The sequence below is a fragment of the Hippopotamus amphibius genome, chromosome 11 (assembly GCF_030028045.1).
Source record: "Hippopotamus amphibius kiboko isolate mHipAmp2 chromosome 11, mHipAmp2.hap2, whole genome shotgun sequence".
In the NCBI taxonomy this organism is placed as follows: domain Eukaryota; kingdom Metazoa; phylum Chordata; class Mammalia; order Artiodactyla; family Hippopotamidae; genus Hippopotamus; species Hippopotamus amphibius.
The window spans coordinates 22,829,630-22,854,822 of NC_080196.1; the positions used below are offsets into that span (position 1 = coordinate 22,829,630).

The following is a 25,193-nucleotide window of genomic DNA, read 5'->3' on the forward strand; positions in this document are numbered from 1 at the left end:
GGAAGTTCTCAGGGAAACCCCAACTTCTGAAGCTATGATCCGAGCTCTACCTCTATGAGGCAGAATATTTCTTCTGCGATAAGAAAATAGTTCTGTTATAACCATATCATTATCGTTAATGATATCTGGCACCAGTTAATCACTAGAGCAATAACTCTAGGATTTATGAAATTGTAATATATATACATATGCACAAACTATTTATTTATTTATTCATAGAATCTTTAGAAAATAACCAAAAAAAAAAAAAGGACATAACTTTTCTGGAAAGGAGGATAAGAAGGATTTAGAGTAGGTAACTTCAGGATATCATAGAAAGAAAACTTCAGATTTCTTATTCAAGAGATTTAGCTGAGATCTTTATACATGAAAGGAGAAACCATAATTAGATGATGTTAAAAGTCTCCAACATCTGAGGGACTGCAGGAGGATATTTCACATTTCTCCCTAACTTGGGTCTCTTGCCAGCAACCTTCTTAGAGCCCACTTAAACTCTTTGTTTCTCAAGGTGTAGATCAAAGGGTTAAGGGAGGGTGTCACTACAGTATAGGAGAGGGTGAGGAATTTACTGCGATTCTGTGTGTACTTGCTCTTGGGTTGGATGTAGACTGAAGTTATAGTCCCGAAGAACAAAACCACAACAATTAGGTGGGACCCACAAGTCCCAAAGGCTTTCCTCCTGCCTTCCGTGGATTTTATCCTCAGCACACTCCTAACAATGTAGCCATAGGAGACCAGAATAAGCCCCAGAGGTAAAACAACATAGAGGACACTAGCTATGGAGAGCTCATTTTCCAGGAAGGTTGTGTCTGCACAGGCAATTTTAATCAGGGCAGGCTCCTCACACGTGAAATCATCCACCCTGTGGTGGCTGCAGAGAGGCAACTGGAAAACGAGGATGGTCTGAACTGTGGACACCACAAAACCACTGATCCAGGCCAGAGCTGGGAGTTGCTGGAGAAGCTTTGGGTGCATGATAACGCTATAGTGGAGGGGTCGACAGATAGCATTGAAGCGGTCATAGGCCATAACAGTCAGGAGGACACACTCCGTGGAGCCCAGCGCCAAAGAAACATACAGTTGGATCACACAACCAGTGTAGCTAATGGTCTTCTCAGGCCCCTTGAGATTCCAAAGCATTTGTGGGACAATACTGGTAGTGAAACAGAGGTCCAGGAAGGAGAGATTCGAGAGGAAGAAATACATGGGTGTGTGGAGTTTGGGGTTAAAGTATGAGACCAGTATGATTGCTGTGTTCCCCATAAGTGTCAGAATGTATAAAATAGAGACGACCAGAAGGAGAACCATCTCTAAGTGTGGCTGGTCAGAAAAGCCCAGTAAGATGAACCCTGCTGGAGTGCTAAAATTTGTCCCTTTCATTGCTTCATTGTGAGTCACCTTTCTTGGTCATTCCTGAGATATTATAGCCAATGGAAAAATAACAAATGAGTAAAATGAGCATTTAGACACTGATTTTCTTATCCAGAGAAATAACAAACAATAAAGTTATGCAAAATAAAAAAGTATAATAGGCTGACATACAGAAAGAGAGACAAATACACAAAGTCATGTAAACACCAAATCCGTTGCAAGGAAATATATAAACACAGAATAGACATTAGAGCATATGCAAAAACAGATTTGAGATGTATCCCAATTTCTCTGAAGATAAAATATCCTGACTATATACATGGATATCATCAAAAAGCAAAGAAATTGAAAATAAGATTTTTGTTACATGTATGGATAACATGATAGATGATAGATATAAAAGATAAATTGAAAAACACATGAAATGAGCAAGAGTCTGAGAGACAAGTTACACAGAATTGGAGACATAGAGACAAAATAAGGCATGTTAGAATTTTCACATGGGAACAGTTAGATATGATTGTCTTTAATATTCATTATTTTTCTGTGAAGCCAATAATTACTGACCTAATAAAAGCATTGAGGAAAACTTGTGTGATCTCCCTATTTGAGTCATTGCCCTGATATTTTATAAACAATGCTCTCCAGAAAATTCTAATTCACAGTCCCCAATAAGCAAGCTCTACCCCTTGTGACACCTATAGCCCACATGCTTTAATGTGGTTTTATTACAAGAGTAATAATACAATCCATTGACCTTTCATAAAGTAAGTTGTGTGAAATTTATCAGTATCTTTTAAACTATTAACTTGCAAAGATTAAGAAAGATCCCGAACGGTTAATTTTGAAGACTCTAAAATGAGTGCAGTCATTTACCCGTGAGTTCAAATCTAAACAAGTTGCTCAAAAACAAACAAATAAATAACAACAACACCCTCCAATAAAGATTTCTGATTTTCCCTTAAAAAATCCCAGTGAAAAAATAAAACTTACTTCTAAGAACCTTTGGCCATTATAGCAGCTCTAAGGCAATTATTACACAGTGCAGTTTAGAGAGGATAAGTATCTTATTTTCATTGGCATCTGCAGTAATAATCAGTTGCATTCTGAATTTTTGCCAAGACAAAACTACTATCTGTTTTGAATAGAGGATGATGATTTTGCCAAAATTATAGCAAAGGAAAGAAACTGATGCTGGTGTTCACATTGGTTAGCATCAGTCTACCTGCCCATGAATTTTGGTGGTAAAATAAAAAGCCTGAGTGTTATGATACAGCAAAAATTGACACTGACCTTACCTGGCTGGATTTCCTCTATTATTCAGCAAAGTGTAAAAGAACTGTGTTGTTGAAAGACTCAATGTCTCCTGGGTAAAAGACCACACAGGAGTAGCCTCAATTTGCTTGATGTGACTCTACATTGTCTCATTTTTTCACTTCTGTATTTATGTTGCGAGGATAACCAACATTTTGCAAGCAGACACCACACTGGACCTGCTCTCTCTCCCTTTCACATTCATGTTGTTAACCAAGATGAGAATAAAGGGATTTATCTCTACAAAGAGAAGAAGGCACTCACTATTCCATGATTAAGAATAAATGTCGGTTTATACATGAGAAACTGCTTTTGTTCACTGCTAAAGGCAAGTAGCTATGGATTTCCTCAACTTTTAAAATTAGTTTCCCTTTTATTCTCTGAAACAGCAAAGTTCTATCTTCCAGAAAGAATGGCAATCCAGCTGCAGAGGCTCTTGTGGGTTTTGTTGAAAATTCAATCACGATCACAGGTGTAGGACAGGCAGTGGAGGAACCACATGTGGGCAGTTTGTAAACTCATCTCTCCTGTAATCTTGTGGTTCAAGCTCTCTTCAGATGGATGGTAGTTAGCTTGTTTACTAAGCGCACACCTCTGGAGTTCTTCCCAGGCAATTTCCCATCACTATATTAGAGAGGGAGACAGGTCTCTGGAGACAGAAGAGCCACAGAGGCTTGCATTTCTGTTGCCACTGGAAGACAATTAATTGCATACCACCTTCTAAACACACACATGCATGTACACATGCACTTTGCTGTAAAGGTGTCCAAAACAGATACCTTTGTGTTGTCATAATATATCAGATAACAGATAGAAAAAATGTTTAAAGTTCCAGGCTGTGAGAACATGCTTCAATTCTACTTATAATAAACATTGCAGAGCCAGATAAGGTCATTCACCTCCTTTTATCACATATGCTATTAAAATGTTCAATGTTATTTAGATAGTATTTTAAAAGATTTGTTTTTTGAAATTAATTAATTTAAATTTTTGTTAGTGAAACAGTTTTGAACACAGTATGGAGACATGCATATATGTGTAAATACATGCTTGAAGTTTATACACAATTAATGAAGATCCAAGAGCAGATCTATAGACTTCTGGGAAATAGGAAATGTTGGGAAAGAAGTAGACTCTGATATCTAGTATAAAAGGGGAGAGAATGTTGCACATTCATGAACTCTTAAGAAGTGTCTAAAAATAAAGCTTTCATATCAGAAAAGATTTACGCTACACACATAGCACTGTTATCACCTCTTGAAGAATTGGCAGTGTTTTTTAAAGCTGTCTCGAAAGTAGATGGTGTACATCCTGCTTTGTGTGAAATCATCCACTGGGGTGTAGTTTATTTTTACAATGGATATAAGTGTATGTATAGAACAATACATGCATATAATATGCAATTTAAAATGTTCATATGCTGAGGTTGTCTCTCCAAAAATTCAACCTAGTGAATTTGAAGATCTAATTGGTTTTATTGAATGATTCATGAATTGGGCAGCATCCCATCTACCAAGTAGAGGAGAGCTGTACAAAGTAGGAGGGGTTTACAGGCAGAAGGGGAAAAGAGAGGATTGTTTGAGGCTTAGGTAACCTGCCTATGGGAGGTAGTATAGGGCTATGTGTCAGATTAATTTATTGGTACCGCCTAGAAAATTCCAGATTAACCGGTTAAGATGACATTCTCTGTGGAGGTTGTAACTTCAAATAAGTTAGGTATTAAGTCTTGATTTGCTGGTGTGGGCTTAGCACGGATGACTCCATTTTGTGCCTTTTGTTTCATTTTTAACTCCAAATAAAATCTAAATAGCAGAAAATTCCAGGTGCTCCATATTCTTGATCTAATTTATCTTATCTTCTACAACATTCATCTTATGTTTAATTAATAACTGCCCAGCAGTTTCTGAATACTTTTACTGAACTTTTGTAATTTACATCATATCTACTTCTCAGTCCAACTTAAATCTAGTCTTTCACAAATGTGCCTTTCATGTACTAATTAATAATAAATATGAGAAGAAAGGGATCTTTCAGGGAATTCAAGCACTTGCTTATATCTAGAAGAGAGAGGGTGTAATAGGAAATGACAAGAGATACACTTGAAAATGTAGAAAAAGACCAAATCACAAAGGGACTAGTAGACATTATCTTACGAAGGTTGGACTTACCTCTGATCTCTGGGAGAGTATTTTGCATTATATAAGGTCATGGACTCTAGAGTCAGACCAACATAGGTTCTAATTTCCAGGGCAAGTTGGTGAACTTCTAGAAGGTAAACTGTTCAAATCTATATTGAGTGGAATAACAGTACCGAGTTCTTAGGCTGGTGAGATAATGAGATAAATGAGATAACACATGTAACGTGCTTGGCAGAGCGCCTGGCACCTAGCAAAACTCAGCACATGTTCACCCACTGATATATTAACAGTGAGACTACTCATGGGGCAGGATTAAAACAGAAGACAGTAATTTTATTCTTTTATTCATTCCAATTGTACCATATATCAGGAGTTTCCTTGCTCCTAGATTACATCTTCAGAGTGTTCTGTAAGCTTTTTGGTCATTTACAGATGGTAAAAATGTCCACTTTTAGTAATAAAGTATTCTCACATTAGTAATTAAAACATCTACTGTTGGGCAACACTTAATTTACATTTAAAGATTCTGTGTCCCCTGAGCTTGAACCTGCTCCTGTCTGAGACCTTGCAGTGGGCATTTTGGTGAGGGAAGAGTCCCTACTTCCCATCTGATCTGTGCATCTTCCTCTGTGCCTCTAGCTTGATAAGTGCAGTTTCTGAACTTGCCAGGGTAAACCTCTGCAAGGGAAAAGGAGAAGTTAGGCAGAAAAGTTTTCTTGACTCTGTAGCCAAAGACTGCTTTTCAGTTTCTCAGATTTATGTATTTTTAGTCAATTATCAGGCAATTATAAATGTGTGATCACCTGGTTAACTTCATCAGTTATCAGGGGAGTACAAATTGAAATCATGATATATACCACCAAATTGGCTAAAATAAAAGGACAGGAAATATGAAGATATGAATCAACAGGATATATTTGTAAATATATATGTGCTTACATGTATAATAAAGATTATGTGATTGGAAATTTAGCATGAATATGGAAGAAGTGAGAAAACAACTCAGTGTTGCGTATTGTGAGGGCAGAACTTAAATATCTTGTGGTTTGGCCTAGATGGAAACAAAAGTGAAAAATCAGAGGGGCAAAACTATCTTTTCCAGAATCATCTCCTGAGACACTTCTTTTTGGATATCACAGAGCCTGATGTTAATTGCCATATTGGGAGAACTGTGTCCTGGCCCATGGTGCTTTCAGTTCTGTGGTGAAGAAAACAAGGTTCTGGTCCTGGTCTGTAAGAGGTCTCTGGTAAGTGGCAGAACCTTTCATGTGACAACATCAAGGTATTCTTGCTATGAGGTTGCCTTGGTTAGAATTTTCCCTTTTGGGAGTGAAAGACTTGGTCAACTGGTTTCCAGTGCAGTGTTGATTTAATTGAAATTTCCCCCCTGGGCATAGGAGTCTCTTGGTCATGTGGCATCACCCGAGAGGTAATTTGCAAACTCCCCTGTCAGACTGCACACCCATCTGGAATGACAGGTGAGAAACTTTCCATTCTTGTGAAAGTCCGCCTGTTACTAATCTCCCTCATTTGGTCTGTCTGTTTCTGGTATTACCATCCATGTAAAAAATAATGGGAAATCAGAGCTTTATTCCGACTTGTAGTCCCAGAGGATATATTTTACAAAACTGGGAAATTTTCAGCTCTCCTCTTATGGAGAAAAAAATGATTTTTTTAACATCACACGGCCACAATATTCTTTAGACTCTGGGGAAAACTAGCCAAGATGAAACTCTTTGGAAACTCCAAAACTGGTTCCTTTTGCATATGCAGTTAGAGAAAGCTGGATTGATAAATTTTTTTTTTCAAAATTCTGAAACTGAGGAAACAGAAGTTGTACTGGGAGAAAGCTTGAAATTATAACTCTTACTATGTCCTAGAAATGCAAAGACAGCCCACATTGCCTGAGACTATAGCCTTAGGTCAATTAGTAGAAACTAAAATCAAATGGCAAAAAAGAGGAGAGAAGAAGACTTTTTGAACTCAAGTGAGTAAATTTAACTCGTTCCAACTATTCTTTTTAAACTAATAAGTTTATATTATAACGTCTGATTCATGATTAAGTTTTAAAATGAAGTTGTGAGATCTCTGCTTTTGTCTTCATGAAAAATTTATTTGTAAATGAGCTCTATTTAATTGGCTGAAAGGAAATATTGGTAAAAGAAACAGTTTACAGATACTTGCTTCTTGGGTTTTGTTAGAGATTAAGGCCTTTAAGGGTAAAAAAATATGATATACATGTTATTAAGATACTAGAATGTCAAGGGAAACATTTCAGTACGTAAAGAAAGTAGAACATATGTTGTTGGTGAGAGAGGTAAAAAGAATGGCGATACATTTTGTCAAGGGGAAAAAAAGAGGAATTTTGTTGTAGAGCTGGTTGTTTCTGGATGGGAAGAAAACAGGGGGCAAACTAATATGGATACAGAAAGTTGTGGAAAGTTTATGGAAAAAGAACCTTGAGAAAACAGTTTTGTGCATGGTAAAAGCTGGCCAAGATTAGATTGAATTCAATTAAGTAAGTGACTTTGTTATTAAAAGTAAGCTGGCACAAGACTGGAGTTTGGTTTTCTCTTTCTGTTAGGAAAACAAAGTTTTCCTAGAATATTGAGCTGCTTTAGATAACAGATGGTAAGTTGCTTTCTCCAGCTAACTTTGTTTTCCACAGAGCTCCCCAAGTCATCTCAGAGAGAAATACTAAACTAATTAGGATACTTTGGTGTGTTAAGTTAAATGGGAAACATTGTCAAATAGTGGTGATAGATATTCTTAGGTTATATTTCATGGGTAATAGCCATACATACAAATGTTCTAAAAATAATAAGGAGTTCCTAAAATTTGAATTATATTATCAGTCATAATTCTAGTTATTTTCTTAAAATGTTGTATGTCACAGCAACTTGGTTAAGCTTCTTGGTCAGTTGCACTGTAGTCACCCCCTTTACCCATGCCTTTTTAAGTCTTTTGTCATTCATACAGCTATTGTTTCACTCTCTTTTGCAAAACTGCTTCATCATCAAGAAGATTCATGGAAAGGACTTTTTGACAAGTACAGGTTTCTGATAACTTTCAGATCCTACTGCTGAACTGGGAAAGAAACGACAGGTTTCTAACAGAAACTCTGATGGTCTTATAAAATGTTTACCAAATGTTTTTCTCCCTATCAAAAGGCTTTTACTTTCTGCTAATGACACACCCACACAAGTCACTTCTTATGATTGATTACATTATCAAAACCTATACTGTTTGGAAAGCAGTTGAAAATATGAATAGCACCTATAATGCATCTTAGAACATTTGACCTTTAATGTTTTAAATATCTACATTGTCATTAATTAACTTACCCTCAATATTTTCTCTATTAAATATTCTTGAATACTGATGATTGTTAGGAGTTACTTCCTAATGTTGATCCTCAAACTCTGTGCTATTTGGTTGCAAAGAGTCTTTGGAGTACACTTTCCTCAGAACCAGCTGTAACAGCACCACCAATAACAGTGATAACTGCCATTTACCGACTTCTGAATATATAAAAAGAACAGCTCAAGCTCATTACATGATTGCCTCGTTTCACCTTCAAAACCACCTCTGTACTATTTTTGTCCTCATTCTACACATGTGGAAGCCAAGGAGCAGGAAGCTGGAGCAGCTCAGCCCCACTAGTAAAACATGGTCCAGTGTTCAGTCCAGCCAGTCTGGTTCCAGAACCCAACATGTGAGGCTCTGCTCCATGATTTCTAGGAAGGTTTATTCCATTCATTCTGATTCCCTGCATTCTTTGTCCCTGAGAAGAACAAGAATGAAATAGACCAAATGGCTCCAAAGACTGTCCCTTCCAGGAAGTTATAGCCCTGGTGTCTAGGCTTCTTTGTACCTTGTGAGACTTTTTGGATGATTTTATTTTAGTTTTGAAGCTTCTCCTTTGGTTTTAATCAGCATATGTGATGGAAACAGTAACTTTTGATTTATATTTAAAATATCCTATAGAAAATCTAAACCACATCTAAAGTGACTAGTATCTTTATTTTTTTAAATTCTTTTCCATTATGGTTTATCACAGGATATTGAATATAGTTCCTTGTACTATACAGTAGCACCTTGTTGTTTATCCATCTTGTATACAATAGTTTGCATCTGCTAATCCCAAACTCCCAATCCTTCCATCCCTCTACTATTTCTAAATATGTAGACCTTATTTTCTGTTTACATAAAAATCCAGTCACAAGCATGTTATGTCTTAAAGCAAAATTCTCAAATGGATTTTTAGAATGTGCTAAGGTTTGCTTGATTCAATAATCGATGAACCAACAGAGGATAAAGGACATGTTGTTTAGGGCATAAAAATAAGGAGATATAGAAGAAGAGAGAGAATTTCCAAAAGGAATTTTTTAACTTTAAAACTCTTAGAATTATTTTCTATACCTAGCTATAAAATCATAGTTAGCTTTTACACATTAACCTCTCCTTACAGAACTGTAAACCAGGGGTTAGTTTGCAAACTATAAGCAGTAGGCCAAATCTGACCTGCTGCCTTTTTGTGTAAATAAAGTTTCATTGGAATACGGCCAAATCACTCATTTACATATTGTCTAGGGGCTGCTTTCATGCTTTAACTGTAGAGTTTAGTGGTTGCTGCAGAGATCTTAAGGGCGACAAAGCCTAGAATATCAAATATCTAACTCTTTGCAGAAAATGTTTGCTCACTCCTGTTACAGATTAAAAAAAACACACCTAAGAAACATATCAACAAAATGCAAGGTTTGGAACTTTTTTGAATCCTGATTTGAACTAACCAAGGACAAGAAAGCAATTTTAAGACAGGAAAATAAACATGGGCTGATAGATTATAATATGGAAATATTGTTAATCTTAATGCTAAACAATTTGTTTGCAATATTGTAATGCCTGGGACTTACTTTTTAAAATTACAGAAAAAAAATGTGAGAGGAAATAGATGAAATTGGCATGAGATTGATAATTGTTAGTTCTTGCTTTTTAGGTACATGGGTTTATCTTATATTTTTCTATCTCCACTTTCTATGTTTGAAATTTTTACATATTAAGAATATTAGTAATTGTTCATTGTGTTACTGATTTCTATTCTGGTTTTGTTTTTTTCAGACAAAATGATCTTATGGTTTTTTTTGTTTGTTTTTTTTTATTATTATTTTTTATTATTTTTTTGGGGGGTACACCAGGTTCAATCATGTTTTTATACATATATCCTCGTATTCCCTCCCTTCCTTGACTCCCCCCACCTCGAGTCCCCTCCACCCTCCCCACCCCAGTCCTCTAAGGCATCTTCCATCCTCAAGTTGGACTCCCTTTGTTATACAACAACTTCCCACTGACTATTTTACAGTTGGTAGTATATATATGTCTGTGCTACTCTCTCGCTTCATCTCAGTTTCCCCTTCACCCCCCGCCCCCTCCCATACCTCGAGTTCTCCAGTCCATTCTCTGTATCTGCATCCTTGTTCTTGTCACTGAGTTCATCAATACCATTTTTAGATTCCGTATATGTGAGTTAGCATACAATATTTGTCCTTCTCTTTCTGACTTACCTCACTCTGTATGACAGATTGTAGTTCTATCCACCTCATTACACATAGCTCCATCTCATCCCTTTTTATAGCTGAGTAATATTCCATTGTGTATATATGTCACATCTTCTTGATCCATTCATCTGTTGATGGGCATTTAGGTTGCTTCCATGTCCTGGCTATTGTAAATAGTGCTACAATAAACATTATGGTACAAGTTTCTTTTGGGATTATGGTTTTCTTTGGGTATATGCCCAGGAGTGGGATTATTGGATCATATGGTAGTTCTATTTGTAGTTTTTGAAGGAACCTCCAAATATTTTCCATAGTGGCTGTACCGACTTACATTCCCACCAACAGTGCAGGAGAGGTCCCTTTTCTCCACACCCTCTCCAACATTTGTTGTTTCCAGATTTTGTGATGATGGCCATTCTAACTGGTGTGAGGTGATACCTCATTGTGGCTTTGACTTGCATTTCTCTGTTGATTAGCGATGTTGAGCATCTTTTCATGTGTGTGTTGGCCATCTGTATGTCTTCTTTGGAGAAATGTCTATTTAGGTCTTCTGCCCATTTGTGGATTGGGTTATTTGCTTTTTTGGTATGAAGCTGCATGAGCTGCTTGTATATTTTGGAGGTTAATCCTTTGTCCGTTGTTTCATAGGCAATTATTTTTTCCCATTCTGAGGGTTGCCTTTTAGTCTTGTTTACGGTTTCTTTGGCTGTGCAAAAGCTTTTAAGTTTCATGAGGTCCCTTTTGTTTATTCTCGATTTTATTTCCATGATTCTAGGAGGTGGGTCAAAAAGGATGTTGCTTTGATGGATGTCATAGAGTGTTCTGCCCATGTTTTCCTCTAGGAGTTTTATAGTGTCTGGCCTTACATGTAGGTCTTTAATCCATTTGGAGTTTATTTTTGTGTATGGTGTTAGGAAGTGTTCTAATTTCATTCTTTTACATGTTGCTGTCCAATTTTCCCAGCACCACTTATTGAAGAGACTGTCTTTTTTCCATTGTATACTCGTGCCTCCTTTGTCAAAGATAAGGTGCCCATATGTGTTTGGGCTTACTTCTGAGTTCTCTATTCTATTCCATTGATCTTCCTTTCTGTTTTTGTGCCAGTACCATACTGTCTTGATCACTATGGCCTTGTAGTATAGTTTGAAGTCAGGAAGCCTGATTCCACCAACTCCATTTTTCCTTCTCAAGATTGCTTTGGCTATTCGGGGTCTTTTGCGTTTCCATACAAATCGTAAGATTTCTTGCTCTAGTTCTGTGAAAAATGCCATTGGTAATTTGATCGGGATTGCATTGAATCTGTAAATTGCTTTGGGTAGTACAGACATTTTCAGGATGTTGATTCTTCCAATCCAGGAACATGGTACGTCCCTCCATCTGTTTGTGTCATCTTTGATTTCTTTCATCAATGTCTTAAAGTTTTCTGCATACAGATCTTTTGCCTCCTTAGGCAGGTTTATTCCTAGGTATTTGATTCTTTTGGTTGCAATGGTAAATGGGAGAGTTTCCTTAATTTCTCTTTCTGCTCTTCCATTGTTAGTGTATAGGAATGCAAGAGATTTCTGTGCATTAATTTTGTATCCTGCTACTTTACTAAACTCATCAATGAGTGCTAGCAGTTTTCTGGTAGAGTCTTTAGGGTTTTCTATGTATAATATCATGTCATCTGCAAAGAGTGACAATTTTACTTCTTCTTTTCCAGTTTGGATTCCTTTGATTTCTTTTTCTTCTCTGATTGCTGTGGCTAAAACTTCCAAAACTATGTTGAATAATAATGGTGAGAGTGGACACCCTTGTCTTGTTCCTGTTCTTAGAGGGAATTCTTCCAGTTTTTCCCCATTGAGAACGATGTTGGCTTTTGGTTTCTCATATATGGCTTTTATTATGCTGAGGTAATTTCCTTCTATGCCCATTTTCTGGAGACCTTTTATCATAAATGGATGTTGAACTTTGTCAAAAGCTTTTTCTGCATCTATTGAGATGATCATATGGTTTTTATCCTTCAAGTTGTTGATATGATGTATCATGTTGATTGATTTGCGTATATTGAAGAATCCTTGCATCCCAGGGATAAACCCCACTTGATCATGGTGTATGATTTTTTTAATGTGCTGTTGCAGTCTGTTAGTTAGTATTTTGTTGAGGATTTTTGCATCTATATTCATCAGTGATATTGGTCTGTAGTTTTCTTTTTTTGTGACATCTTTGCCTGGTTTTGGTATCAGGGTGATGGTAGCCTCGTAGAATGAGTTTGGGAGTGCTCTGCCTTCTGCAATATTTTGGAAGAGTTTGAGAAAGACAGGTGTTAACTCTTCTCGAAATGTTTGATAGAATTCGCCTGTGAACCCATCTGGTCCTGGGCTTTTGTGTGTTGGGAGATTTTGAATCACTGCCTCAATTTCCGTACTTGTGATTGGTCTGTTCATGGTTTCTATTTCTTCCTGGTTCAGTCTTGGAAGATTGTATTTTTCTAAGAATGTATCCATTTCTTCCAGGTTATCCAATTGACTGGCATATAGTTGCTTGTAGTAGTCTCTCATGATGTTTTGTATTTCTGAGGTGTCCGTTGTGACTTCTCCTTTTTCATTTCTAATTCTGTTGATTTGCATCTTCTCCCTTTTTTTCTTGATGAGTCTGGCTAATGGTTTATCAATTTTGTTAATCTTCTCAAAGAACCAGATTTTAGTTTTATTTATTTTTCTTATGGTTTCTTTCCTTTCTTTTTCATTTATTTCTGCTCTGATCTTTATGATTTCTTTCCTTCTGCTCACTTTAGGGTTTCTTTGTTCTTCTTTCTCTAGTTGTTTGAGGTGTAAGGTTAGGTTGTTTATTCGATCATTTTCTTGTTTCTTAAGGTAGGACTGTATTGCTATAAACTTCCCCCTTAGAACTGCTTTTGCTGCATCCCATAGGTTTTGGGTTGTTGTGTTTTCGTTGTCATTTGTTTCTAGATATTTTTTGATTTCCTCTTTGATTTCTTTAGTGATTCCTTGGTTGTTTAAGAGTGAATTGTTTAGCCTCCATGTGTTTGTCTTTTTTGCAGTTTTTTTCCTGTGATTGATATCTAGTCTCATGGCGTTGTGGTCTGAGAAGATGCTTGATATGATTTCAATTTTCTTGAATTTGCTGAGGTTTGATTTGTGACCCAAGATGTGATCTATCCTGGAAAATGTTCCGTGTGCACTTGAGAAGAACGTGTATTCTGTCGTTTTTGGATGGAATGTCCTATAAATATCAATTAAGTCGAGATGGTCTAATGTGTCATTTAAAGCTTGTGTGTCTTTATTTATTTTCTGTTTGGATGATCTGTCCATTGATGTAAGTGGGGTGTTTAAGTCTCCCACTATAATTGTGTTCCTGTCGATGTCCCCTTTTATAGCTGTTAGCATTTGCCTTATGTATTGAGGTGTTCCTATATTGGGGGCATAGATATTTACCATTGTGATATGTTCTTCTTGGATGGATCCCTTGATCATTATGTAGTGTCCTTCCTTGTCTCTTTTAATAGTCTTTACTTTCAAGTCTAATTTGTCTGATATGAGTATTGCTACTCCAGCTTTCTTTTGACTTCCATTTGCATGGAATATCTTTTTCCATCCCTTTACTTTCAGTCTATATGTATCCCTTGGTCTGAAGTGGGTTTCTTGTAGGCAGCATATAGAAGGGTCTTGTTTTTGTATCCATTCAGCCAGTCTGTGTCTTTTGGTTGGAGCATTTAATCCATTTACATTTAAGGTGATTATTGACATGTGTGTTCCAATTACCATTTTCTTAATTGTTTTGAGTTTGTATTTGTAGGTGTTTTCCTTTTCTTGTGTTTCCTACTTAGAGAAGTTCCTTTAGCACTTGTTGTAAGGCTGGTTTGGTGGTGCTGAATTCTCTTAACTTTTGCTTGTCTGGAAAGCTTTTGATTTCTCCCTCAAATCTGAATGAGATTCTTGCTGGGTAGAGTATTCTTGGCTGTAGGTTTCTCTCTTTCAGGACTTTCAGGATATCCTGCCATTCCCTTCTGGCCTGCAGAGTTTCTGTAGAAAGGTCAGCTGTTATCCTGATGGGTTTTCCCTTATATGTTATTTGTTGCTTTCCTCTTGCTGCTTTTAATATTTTTTCTTTGTGTTTAGTTGTCGTTAGTTTGATTAATATGTGTCTCGGTGTATTTCTCCTTGGGTTTATTCTGTATGGGACTCTCTGTGCTTCTTGGACTTGGTTCATTATTTCCTTTCCCATGTTGGGGAAGTTTTCCACTATAACCTCTTCAAATATTTTCTCAGACCCTTTCTTGTTTTCTTCTTCTTCTGGGATGCCTATCATTCGAATGTTGGTACGCTTAATGTTATCAGTGAGGTCTCTGAGACTGTCTTCTAATCTTTTTATTCTTTTTTCTTTTTCCTGCTCTGTGGCAGTTATTTCCCCCATTCTATCTTCCAACTCACTTATTCGTTCTTCTGCCTCAGTCATTCTGCTGGTTATAGCATCTAGAGTATTTTTAATTTCAGTTATTTTGTTATCCATTGCTGTTTGTTTTTCTGAGTTCTTATGAACTGTTTCTTGTACTTTCTCTATTTTGTTATCGAGATTTTGTATCATTTTTACTATCATTACTCTAAATTCCTTTTCAGGCATTTTTCCTATTTCCTCCTCATTTATTTGGTCTTGTGGGTTTTTTTCCTGCTCCTTTGCCTGCATGGTGTTTCTTTGTTTCCTCATGGTTGTCCAAACTTTTGGGGTTGCTTGTCCTTGGGTTTTTTGCATTATTCTGTGACCAGCAGAGGTTCCTTTATTGTTCGTCTGTAAGCGTCGGTGTGTGGGGAGGGAGAGGGTACAATAGTGGCTCCTTCTCCTGGGTGGGAGTGAGCAGTGGCGCACTGATGTCTCAGTCAGGCTTGGAGGTGCCTGTTGCAGAGGGCGCCGGTGGCTCAGGTGTAAACAGAAAGTCTTAGAGTTGGGCCTCTCTCGGGGGTTTTTTTCTTTTCTTTCTTTTTTTTTTTTTTCTCTAGGCAGCCTCCCTGCTGTTAGCATTGCAAGGGGTTTTAATCTAGCCCCACCCGAGTGCCTGAGGGTACTTGTTATCCCTGAGCTCCTTAGGTGGCCCGCAGGGCGTCTCTCCACTGCCTGTTGTAGGCGGAAAGAGAGAGAGAGGCTATGCGCGTGGCTCCTCCCAGCCGCCAGTGAGCCTGCAGCCTCCAGCCGCCATCATGGCCGGGCAGCTCTCAGGAACGGGCACTCCTCTCCGCGGGCCTCCTCCCTCCTGTCCTCTCGGTCCGTCACCCTACCGGCAACAATGTTTCCCACAATGAACCAGCTCTCCTGCTCCCACACTCCCGCTCTTGGATCCTCCATTCAGCAGCGGATCGATGTCTTGGTCCGGGAATGCTGAGCTGCGCTGCAGACCCTCCGAATATTTCTCACTCCCTCCCGTCTGCCACAGCTCCGCCGCTTCACCCTCTTTGAGCCCTCGTAGATGCCTCCCTACCGGCTATGTCGGGCTCCCCGCAGTCCCATCCGGTGTCCAAGGCCGTCTGCTGGTGTTCAGCTGGTTCTCTGTGAGAATTACTGCGTCCTTCCGTGCATTCCCAATGCATCTGCGGGGAGGGATGCACTCCACGTCTCTCTACTTCGCCGCCATCTTTTTTCCTATAGTGAGTATATTTTTAAACAATATTACTGGTATATATTGCTAAGAAAAACATCATGCAATAAAAAATCAGTATTTTATATCTCATAACTATTCTATTTTTTCCTATTTATCCAATTAGGTATAAAATTTATTTGAAGGGCAATTTGCCTATAGGGTCCATATCCTCAATTACTTTGTTTACTTCTATGTCAAGGCAAAAAACTGCAAAAGTCTCAGAGGAAAATCCTGAGAAAAATAGTTGAATGAAACCAGATGGACTTCCTGTCATAAATCAGGATGCTAGAAAGGGTGTTAGGAATCTGTAATAAAGTATTGCCTCCTTCACCCAAGGGTTCATAGAAAATTAAGGTTTCTTAACTCTTATGCCTTTTTTTCTAATACTTAAGTTGCAAAGGTTCAAACCTGCTATCCATTTTTACTCTGCTGTATAAATCTTCTGATCTTATATTTTAAAATGCAAACTCTTTCAACTAAAAACTTTTATTTCCAATTGTTATTTGTCTTTTTCCACCCCTCCCCAGAACCAGCATTCTCCCTCTTTCATTGCAGATACCAGCTTTTTCATCTGTACTTTTGATTCCATCTTCTACCATTTCCTATGGAATAATTCTTTTAAAATGTATCGGTTTCTTAATTTTATTCTCAATCTCTAATATTCATTTGCATCCTTTCCTTCATCTTACAAAAACTCAGTTCTACTACTCATGTATTTAAAATGTGAAACCACTTCAGGAGGGGGAATTGTGGTATTTTTGTGTTTATATCCCTAGTGACTTTTCTCACGATTAGCACAGAAAAAAAATCTGCAAACATTCTATATTTGTTCAAAGAAACTTTGATGACCACACATGGACCTTTCCTTTCATATCTAAAAAAACTAGTGTCTTTTTTCAAACTCAATCCAAATACTCTACTAAATAAAGGTCTCTCAAGTACACAAATGGATTCCTAGTCTCTAAACCAGCGGTCTTTTCTAAATTATTTTTCTGCTTGAATTCTCTATGACAGGTTAATATTGTCTATGTTAGAGCTGTCCTCTGCCTTCATAAATAATTTTTTTCCAATTTTTTACTAACATTTCCCCCACTGCAGCTTCCATTCCTTTCCTCCTTTCTCCCTGCATCTATATTCAGAGTTCTGTAATGGGAACACCTTTCTCCCATACTTCCTCTACTTCTATGACGTCAGTTACTAATTTTACACACATAACTAAGAATTCTATTTTTCTGGTCCATTTATCTTTTGTAGCTTCAAATATACAATTTGGCTAATCTGTGAGCATTTCCACTGGGTTTTACTCATATCAATCATATATGCAAAATTGATTTCATTATATTTTCTCTCTCAAAACAAATGTTAATAACTCTTTCACAGACTTAAAAGTTTTTTATTCATTTAGCTGTCTCATAAGGTATCTCCTAGGTTCTTAACAAATGTTTGTTGAACTGAATTTCTGATTTTTGGGGGTAGAAATTAAAAACACAAATATTCATTTTCATGTGAAATCAACTTAGGATTTAATGTATGTCTCAATCTTTGAAGGAAGAAAAATTGATATAAAAGCCAGTAGCTTTTATATAAATTTCTTTAAATTGGGGAAACTTGTAAAATATTTTAAAGACAACATAATGTCTTTCTGCACTTACCCTAATTAAGCTTAGGGCGCTTTCCTGTGGTGGTGATTTAACCAAGGATTTTCTGGAGGAAAAAAAGTCTAACTTTTCTAAAGCAGGAAATGTTTCTTTCTCTCCTTACCTACATAAGACTGAATATGTAATTTTTCATTACTTATACCATTATACCATTCCTCCCACTTGCCATTGAGATCCTACGTGATTGTGGCAGGAGGCAGTCCCTCCCTGTCGTCTTTTACAGTTCATGTACTCATTCAAGAAGAATCTTCTCATTAATATGTTTCAGAACAAAAAGAATCTTCAGTGTGAAAGATAGCAAGTAGTTTTCCCTAAACAGCAATGATAAAATTTGTTGAGTCTGAGAAGACCTTGTGGTCACTGGGTTACTCATTAGCAATTAATATGTATTGTAAAATTATCCAAGGAAGAAGATCATTAAAACAAATCTCAAGGAGACATTCCCATAGTTAACCAACTCCTTTTCAACTTTGTGTGGGAATTAAAATCATCATACTTATTATAAATAATATTAATACAAGTTCAAATAAGTAACTACAACCAATTTTTACAAGGCAAAATACATTTCCATATATGGTTTCATCAATAAAATACTTTTATTGGTGGCATCATTAGTCTACTTTATATGGAAGAACATTGCTTGTCTAGAAGTTATAGATTATGACAAGGTAACAGAGGTAATAAACAATACAGATGAGACACACAAACCTACATATAATAATAGTTGTAAGTTTCATCTTTTCTATCATCTCTAATTTGTATTACCTAAACTTTCAAATATATTTCCATAACAACGAAATACCTGATTTTGGCAAATAAGGGCACCTTTAGCAACAGATGGACCCCAGAGCAGGGAACCAGACTCACTGCCACAGACAGAAAAAGTGAGAGAATTATGGTCATAACCATTGGATAGATTTATACTTGAAAATCATAATTTATTATTTAAACTTTTGCTTATTATTCCCATTGAGGTCACACTGATCAAATATATAGTCCCTGGAAATTGCCATTTTGTAGATATATGATTCCAAAAATTTTTCCAGTAGTTTTTACTGTTGAATAGTTTTAGTAATGGCATCAGAGAATGCAAGCCTTGTCAGTGATCCTAGAGAATATTTATAAGGACGGATTAAAATTCTATTATTAGTATGGAGAAAAATCATTACTCTCCCTTCTCTGAGAAATCACCTCAGACAACAAGGTAAATAGTAAAAGCATAAATGCAAACTTTATTTAAATATCTGACCTCTGAAACATAGATCCTAAAATGGAAAAATATTCTGAAATTAGTGAAGGCCAGACAGGTATGGAACAATGCAGGAAAAGATGCCCACTACTGCAAATAGTTGCCTGGGATAAATTAACTGGCCTTCATTAAAACAACAGGAACAGGAAATGAAGCATTATCAATGGGAAGTTTCTTACACCTGGTATGACTTCTAGAAGAAGCTAAGAAGAAACCACTGAGATAATTTATATTTGAAAGATGTGTTCTATTGTTAGATCACTGGGCATAAGTGAGACTACACTGAATATATACCTAAAGTAGAAAATCTTAGTTGACAGCATAAAATTATAACATAAAAACTCACTTGTACACACAACCTTGGGTCTGATGGAACATTCTCATGGCTTAAAATATGACTTTGCTTTTTCTCAACACAAATATTTTGAAAATGATTGGTGCAGCAAAAAGCTCAACTTGTTTAAACATAGTAATAAACAAGAAATGTGTTCCAGATCTATAAAATAATATTAATAATAATAATAATAATAAATGGGCATGAAAGGGCCAGAAAATGAGCAAATAGAAAAGGAGGGACACTCATTTCATCTTTTAAAATGTTCCTATGCAGGAGATGAGGATTGGGGATAGTATTTCATTTAAAAGAAGAAGCTAGAACACAGGAAAATATATGGACATGTAAAGTATATGGTAACAAAGAGATGAACAATAATGTAGTGCATGCAGCTCCAGAAAAGAAATGAGATAAAAAATACAACAGAAATGAAATAAAATTTTAAAACAGAATAGACATGGCTGAATAAACCTTAAAGGAAAAGGAAGACAAGATTAAGTTGAATAAAATAAAAATGAAGTAAAGGTATTTTAAAAGTTAGTAAGAAAATTATAGTTATTACAATTTTCAATGTATTAAATGTATGTTTTATTGGAGTTCTTGTGTAAATATAACTAAAACAATGAAACATAAATAAAAATTACATGTCTAAAAACTGAAAAAGATCACCATTTTGAAATTACTTGACTTCAATGAAGTGTTAGTTAATCAGGTAAAATTATCAGCCATCTATGAAAGAAATCCTATGATATGTAGCAGAGAAAATGTATCATGATAAAGTTATGTTTATTCCAGAAAAGCGGGAGAAGGCTTAATATTTGAAATCAGGTAACATGATTCACCACATTAATTGAATAAAATCAGAAAAAGATCATATGATCACCTTTATAGAGGAAGATAAAATGTGATAAAATTATCACCTTGTAAAAATCTATTTTTAATAAAAAAGTCTTTTAACATAAACCTGTAGCAAATCATTACATTCAAAGGTGAAATACTAAGTGCTTTCCTCTTGTGTCAGTGAATGGGAAAAAGAAAATCACTTTTAATTATTATGCTACTGGAGAACCTGGCCAATGCAATAAGAAAATGAAACTAAAAAGAAAGTATTAGAAAGGAAGAAATAATTTATCATCACTTGCAGATAGCATGATAAAATATCTTAAAAGATCTAAAGTATCTACAGATAAATTATTAGATTTAATAAATTTGCTTAGGAAAGTTATTTGATATGAGTTGAAAGTAATCTTAGAATGTAAGGAACATAAGGAATACACAGCTGATAAAGACTGGTACGTAAAACCTATCATATTTATTATATAGTAATAGTGAGATAATGAAAACTCTCACTTTGACATTAAGAACAAGATAAGCATACTCACAGTTACTATTTTTTTCATTAACCACAGATCTAACTAGTACAATAAGTTAAGTAAAAGAAATGAAAGTTATGTAGGTTGAAAAGGAAAAAATAAAACATTTTCTATTGGTGATATTGTGTATGTGTAAATAACCTAAAGTAATCTATGGATAAACTGTTAGAATTAGTAAATATGTTTGGGAAAAACCTAAACACAGTGTCAATATGTGAAATCAATTTTATTTTATTAAACCAATAGTTAAAAAGGAAATTAACATTTAAAGATGCAATTGACAATAGAATAAAAATGTGTCAAATATTTAAGAATAAAACTCTATAAAAAAGAGCTTTGGAACATATATATTAATATTTATATATAATCATTTTATTAAAATTATAATTTTTATGAACAGCAAGGAATGAAATGCTTATATATGGACAAATCTTAAAAATATGATGGCATTTGAAAGAAATCTGGCACAGGAAAACCCAATTATACAAAATTTTTAAAGCATTAAAGTTATAGCATTGTTTAAAGATGCATACTTAGGTAAACCACACATAAAGCAAAGGAAGAAACGGAGGTCTGCATATGCATGATGATGATTACCGCTAGGCGGAGGGGTGAGGGTTATGGTCAGGAAGGGACACCTCGAGCATCTCTCAGTAGATTTTTCTACAACTTGACCCAGGCTTTACATCAAAGTTTATTGCACAACAGTTTTTTAAGCTGTACATTCATGTTCTTTCAGTCTGAAAAATTACCTTCTGTACTTTTAGTAACTTCCTGTCTTCTGCATTTTTTTCCTCTTCTCTCTTTTGTATTGTTGAAGATTTATTCTTCGGATGTTGGAATTCCTGCAAAATGTGGCATTCTTCATAGTCCTAAACGTACTAAATATATATTTCAAGTTGTTCGATGTCTCCCTCCTCAAGAGATTTAGAAAAAAACTTCTGAAAGCAGTGCCATTAGCTGGGAAATGGATGAAAAGTGACTGCAGAGCTTAAATAGTTACTCTTAATGTCTCAGAATTCATGATGCTTCAAAACAGCTATTGAGCCAGTTTTACTTTAGCTATCCCAACTTATAGACTTCAGAAATCTATTAAATCCATTTTCCATACTCACAACTACTAAGGCAACAAAATAAAATATTCTTAATTGTTCACTGTATTTAAACCTTAACCTCTCTCTCTCTCTCAAGGGAGAGGGTGGTATGAGAAGTAGAATGAGTTGTTCTAGCTTTTTCTTTTTAAACAAAACCTCTTTAGTATGAATAGAAATGTATGACAGTGTAATTATAATTAGAGATGCAGCAAGAAAATGTGATATTGGATAGTGGACGAGAAATAAAAAGGAAGTGATCCAAGAAATCTTAACTTTTTCAAGCTACTGCCTAGTAATAGAGCTCTGAACTACCCTCTGTGTATTTATTTATTTATTTACTTACTTACTTATGTATGTATGTATGTATGTATGTATTGGCAGTATTGAGAAGTCTTCGTTGCTGCACAAGGGCTTTGTCTAGTTGAGGCGAGCAAAGGCTACTCTTCGTTGTGGTGCACGGGCTCCTCATTGAGGTAGCTTCTCTTGTTGCAGAGCATGGGCTCTAGGTGCATAGGCTTCAGTAGTTGCAGCATGTGGGCTCAATAGTTGTGCCTCATGGGCTTAGTTGCTCCGCACCATGTGGAATCTTCCTGGAGCAGGGATCAAACCCGTGTCCCCTGCATTGGCAGGTGGGTTCTTAACCACTGTGCCACCTAGGAAGTCCCTTCTTCTATGTATTAACATTTATCTTTTTCCGTAAGTATAGAAAAAATTGTAATTTGATCAAAATGATAAATTATTTTTAAAATTCTCAAGAAAGACAAAGAGAAGAGGACATTTCAGTGGCCATTAAAATCACCTTCCCATGTGCCAGTTTTTCCCAAGCACCCACAGCAGGAATTTCAGTTTTTCTCAAAATAAGACATCCATGCTGGCCCCCAAAATAAGCAGTAAAGATTTCAAAAACCAGTGGGAAAGGTAAAAGCATTAGTATCTTAAAGACGGTTATTGGCATGTGACATAAAGTGTCTTTCCTTTTGTGATCACAAGAATTGGGTTCTTTTTTGAGTAATTATATGGGCAGAGGAAAATATCAGAGGAAAAAATTTTTGATGTGGTCAATTAACATTGTATCACCGTTAAGATGATTGATAACTAGAACTCTTGGTCTTCTTAGTTAGTAGTTGTATTACTGCTGTCAGTAAAGAACCACTTTTAGCCCCTTAAAATCATGAGAATATTTAGTTAGCATAATCAAAGGAAAATATTGCGATTAATTGTGGAAAATCAGTAAAATTTGGACAGTATAATCTAAAAGAATCAGTGCATAATGTAAGTTATTTTTAATGTTGGCACCCCAGTTTAAAACTTGTTTTAAGTATGGATTTTTGTGCATGTATCATGTATTAGTTATTCAATAAATGCATTGGATTTGATAATAATTCTTATTGTATGTTTCCTGAGTATTTCTCTCAGGTGATGACTACAAGATAAATTGTCTACATTTAAAGGTTGTAAAGGACATATTTCCATATCGGAAATTTCTGGGAGGAAGAATCAGTGTACTATTGTTCCCACAGAACTTTTTTTTTTCCCAATAAGTCTCTTCATAGCCCCCTTGAACTCCTCATTCCTTAGTGTATAGATCAGTGGGTTCATGCCAGGAGTAACAATGGAATAAAAGATACTGAGAAGTTTACCCTCATCCTGATTTGGACTGTTTCCTGGCTGGATGTACATGTAGATAACAGTCCCATAGAAGATGGATACCACAATGAGATGGGATGAACAGGTCCCAAATGCTTTTTGTCTCCCTGTTGCAGATTTGATCTTGAGCACAGCCACAGCAATGAAAGCATAAGAAACCAGAATGAGAAGAAGAGGAACAAGAACTATAATCAGGCACATGGCAAATGTGGTTACCTCCATGGCTGTGGTGTCCACACATGCAATCTTGATCATTGCAGACATTTCACAAAAAAAGTGATCCAGTTGGTGATTTCCACATCGAGGAAGACTCATGGCATAGGGGGAAAGAATCATACAATTAATAACACCAACTATCCAGGCAATTCCTACAAGGCCTTGGCAAATTTGGGGGTTCATTATAGTCATATAGTGCAATGGCTTGCAGACAGCATTGAATCGGTCGTAAGACATCACAGCCAGAAGGATACATTCAACTGAGCACAGGACCATATCAGTGAAAAGTTGAAAAGCACAGCCACCAAAGGTAATTCTCTTGTCTTTGCCCCAGATATTGACCAACATCTGTGGGACTATGTTTGTGGTATAACACAGATCCAAAATGGCCAAACCTCTAAGGAAGAAGTACATGGGAGTTTGGAGATGGTCATCAAGGAAAGACAGCAGGACGATGGCCATATTTCCCATCAGGGCAATAGTGTAGAAGAAAAATACAACCCAAGAAATAATCAACTCCAGCTGAGGCTGTCCTGTGAATCCAAGGAGTATAAATCCACCAACGTTGCTGTTATTGATCATTCTTTGCCTTTTTTTTTAATAGCAGTTCTGAAGATAGTATAATCAACGTATTAGGAATCATGTGAGTATATTCAGAAACTTCATAACAGATTCAAATCAGGTATTACATTAATGATATGGATAACAGGTTTATTATCAAACACATAAATGTAATTTTCAATGGTACAGATAATAAAAAATTTAAGATATGACAGTACAGGTGATAGATTGTTACATAAATTTTTGAATATCAAATGAAATGTCCAAATATGGATTATAATGGAAATATTGATTGATAAAACCTAGAAAACTACATCAATTACTGGAGTATATAAAAGAGAACTTTGTTCAATTTATATATTTATATAATCTTACAGACAAATGTGGCCTAAAACCAATATTTCTTCTCAATTAACTGCTTGAGTTTATCTGTGTCATTCAATAATGCTAATATTTCATTTTTTAAATTATCCTACTTTCTTCTAAGCAGGTTATTGCTTTTATTACTATTAATACTTATTTTATTCTTTAATTCTTTTTTATTCAATCTTTATCTTCACCTTTCTTCGCTGCATCTTTTCATCCATTTCTCCTCCCCTCCAGCCATTTCCAGTGTTCTCTAACCAATTTCTGCTTTCCACTGAGTTTCATTGATCTTCATTATGATAGCTTCAGTTACTAGCTCTGGACAGATAACTCTGCCATATATCTATACTAATTCAGCTTTCCTTCTCTACTTTCAGTTAGGCAACTTTACCAGTGTACTCAACATCAACAAATAGGTTGAAATCAGCACCTCACAGGTTTACAACTCATTTCACATGTCATAGTTCAAAACAGAACTCATGATTTTTACTCCTGCAACAAATCCATTGCCTCTTTTAATGTGGTGCACATTTATTTTATTAGATGTATCCTCCTTAAAGCACCTACAAGGTGCTTAATAAGTGTTTGTTAAAATAGATTGTGGGGTACATATTTAATCACAAACACATGAGGAAAGAGGTTAACTGCTTTTATTTTTAGGAACTTATTTCAACAGATATTA

General features: G+C 35.9%; 1 protein-coding gene and 1 pseudogene across 1 annotated transcript; both read right to left on the bottom strand.

Moving 5' to 3' along the window:
• Window positions 1–447: 447 nt before the first annotated feature.
• On the bottom strand, window positions 448–1,380 carry LOC130831451 (olfactory receptor 2G3-like). Its single transcript, XM_057699624.1, has one exon. It carries the CDS (start codon window positions 1,378–1,380, stop codon window positions 448–450), a length of 933 nt encoding a protein of 310 aa, XP_057555607.1.
• Window positions 1,381–23,226: 21,846 nt separating this feature from the next.
• On the bottom strand, window positions 23,227–24,166 carry LOC130830747 (olfactory receptor 2W1-like; annotated as a pseudogene).
• Window positions 24,167–25,193: the final 1,027 nt, after the last annotated feature.

Bases quoted from the DNA above. Each gene is read 5' to 3' on its own strand.
- LOC130831451 (XM_057699624.1), bottom strand. From the start codon at position 1,380: ATGAAAGGGACAAATTTTAGCACTCCAGCAGGGTTCATCTTACTGGGC.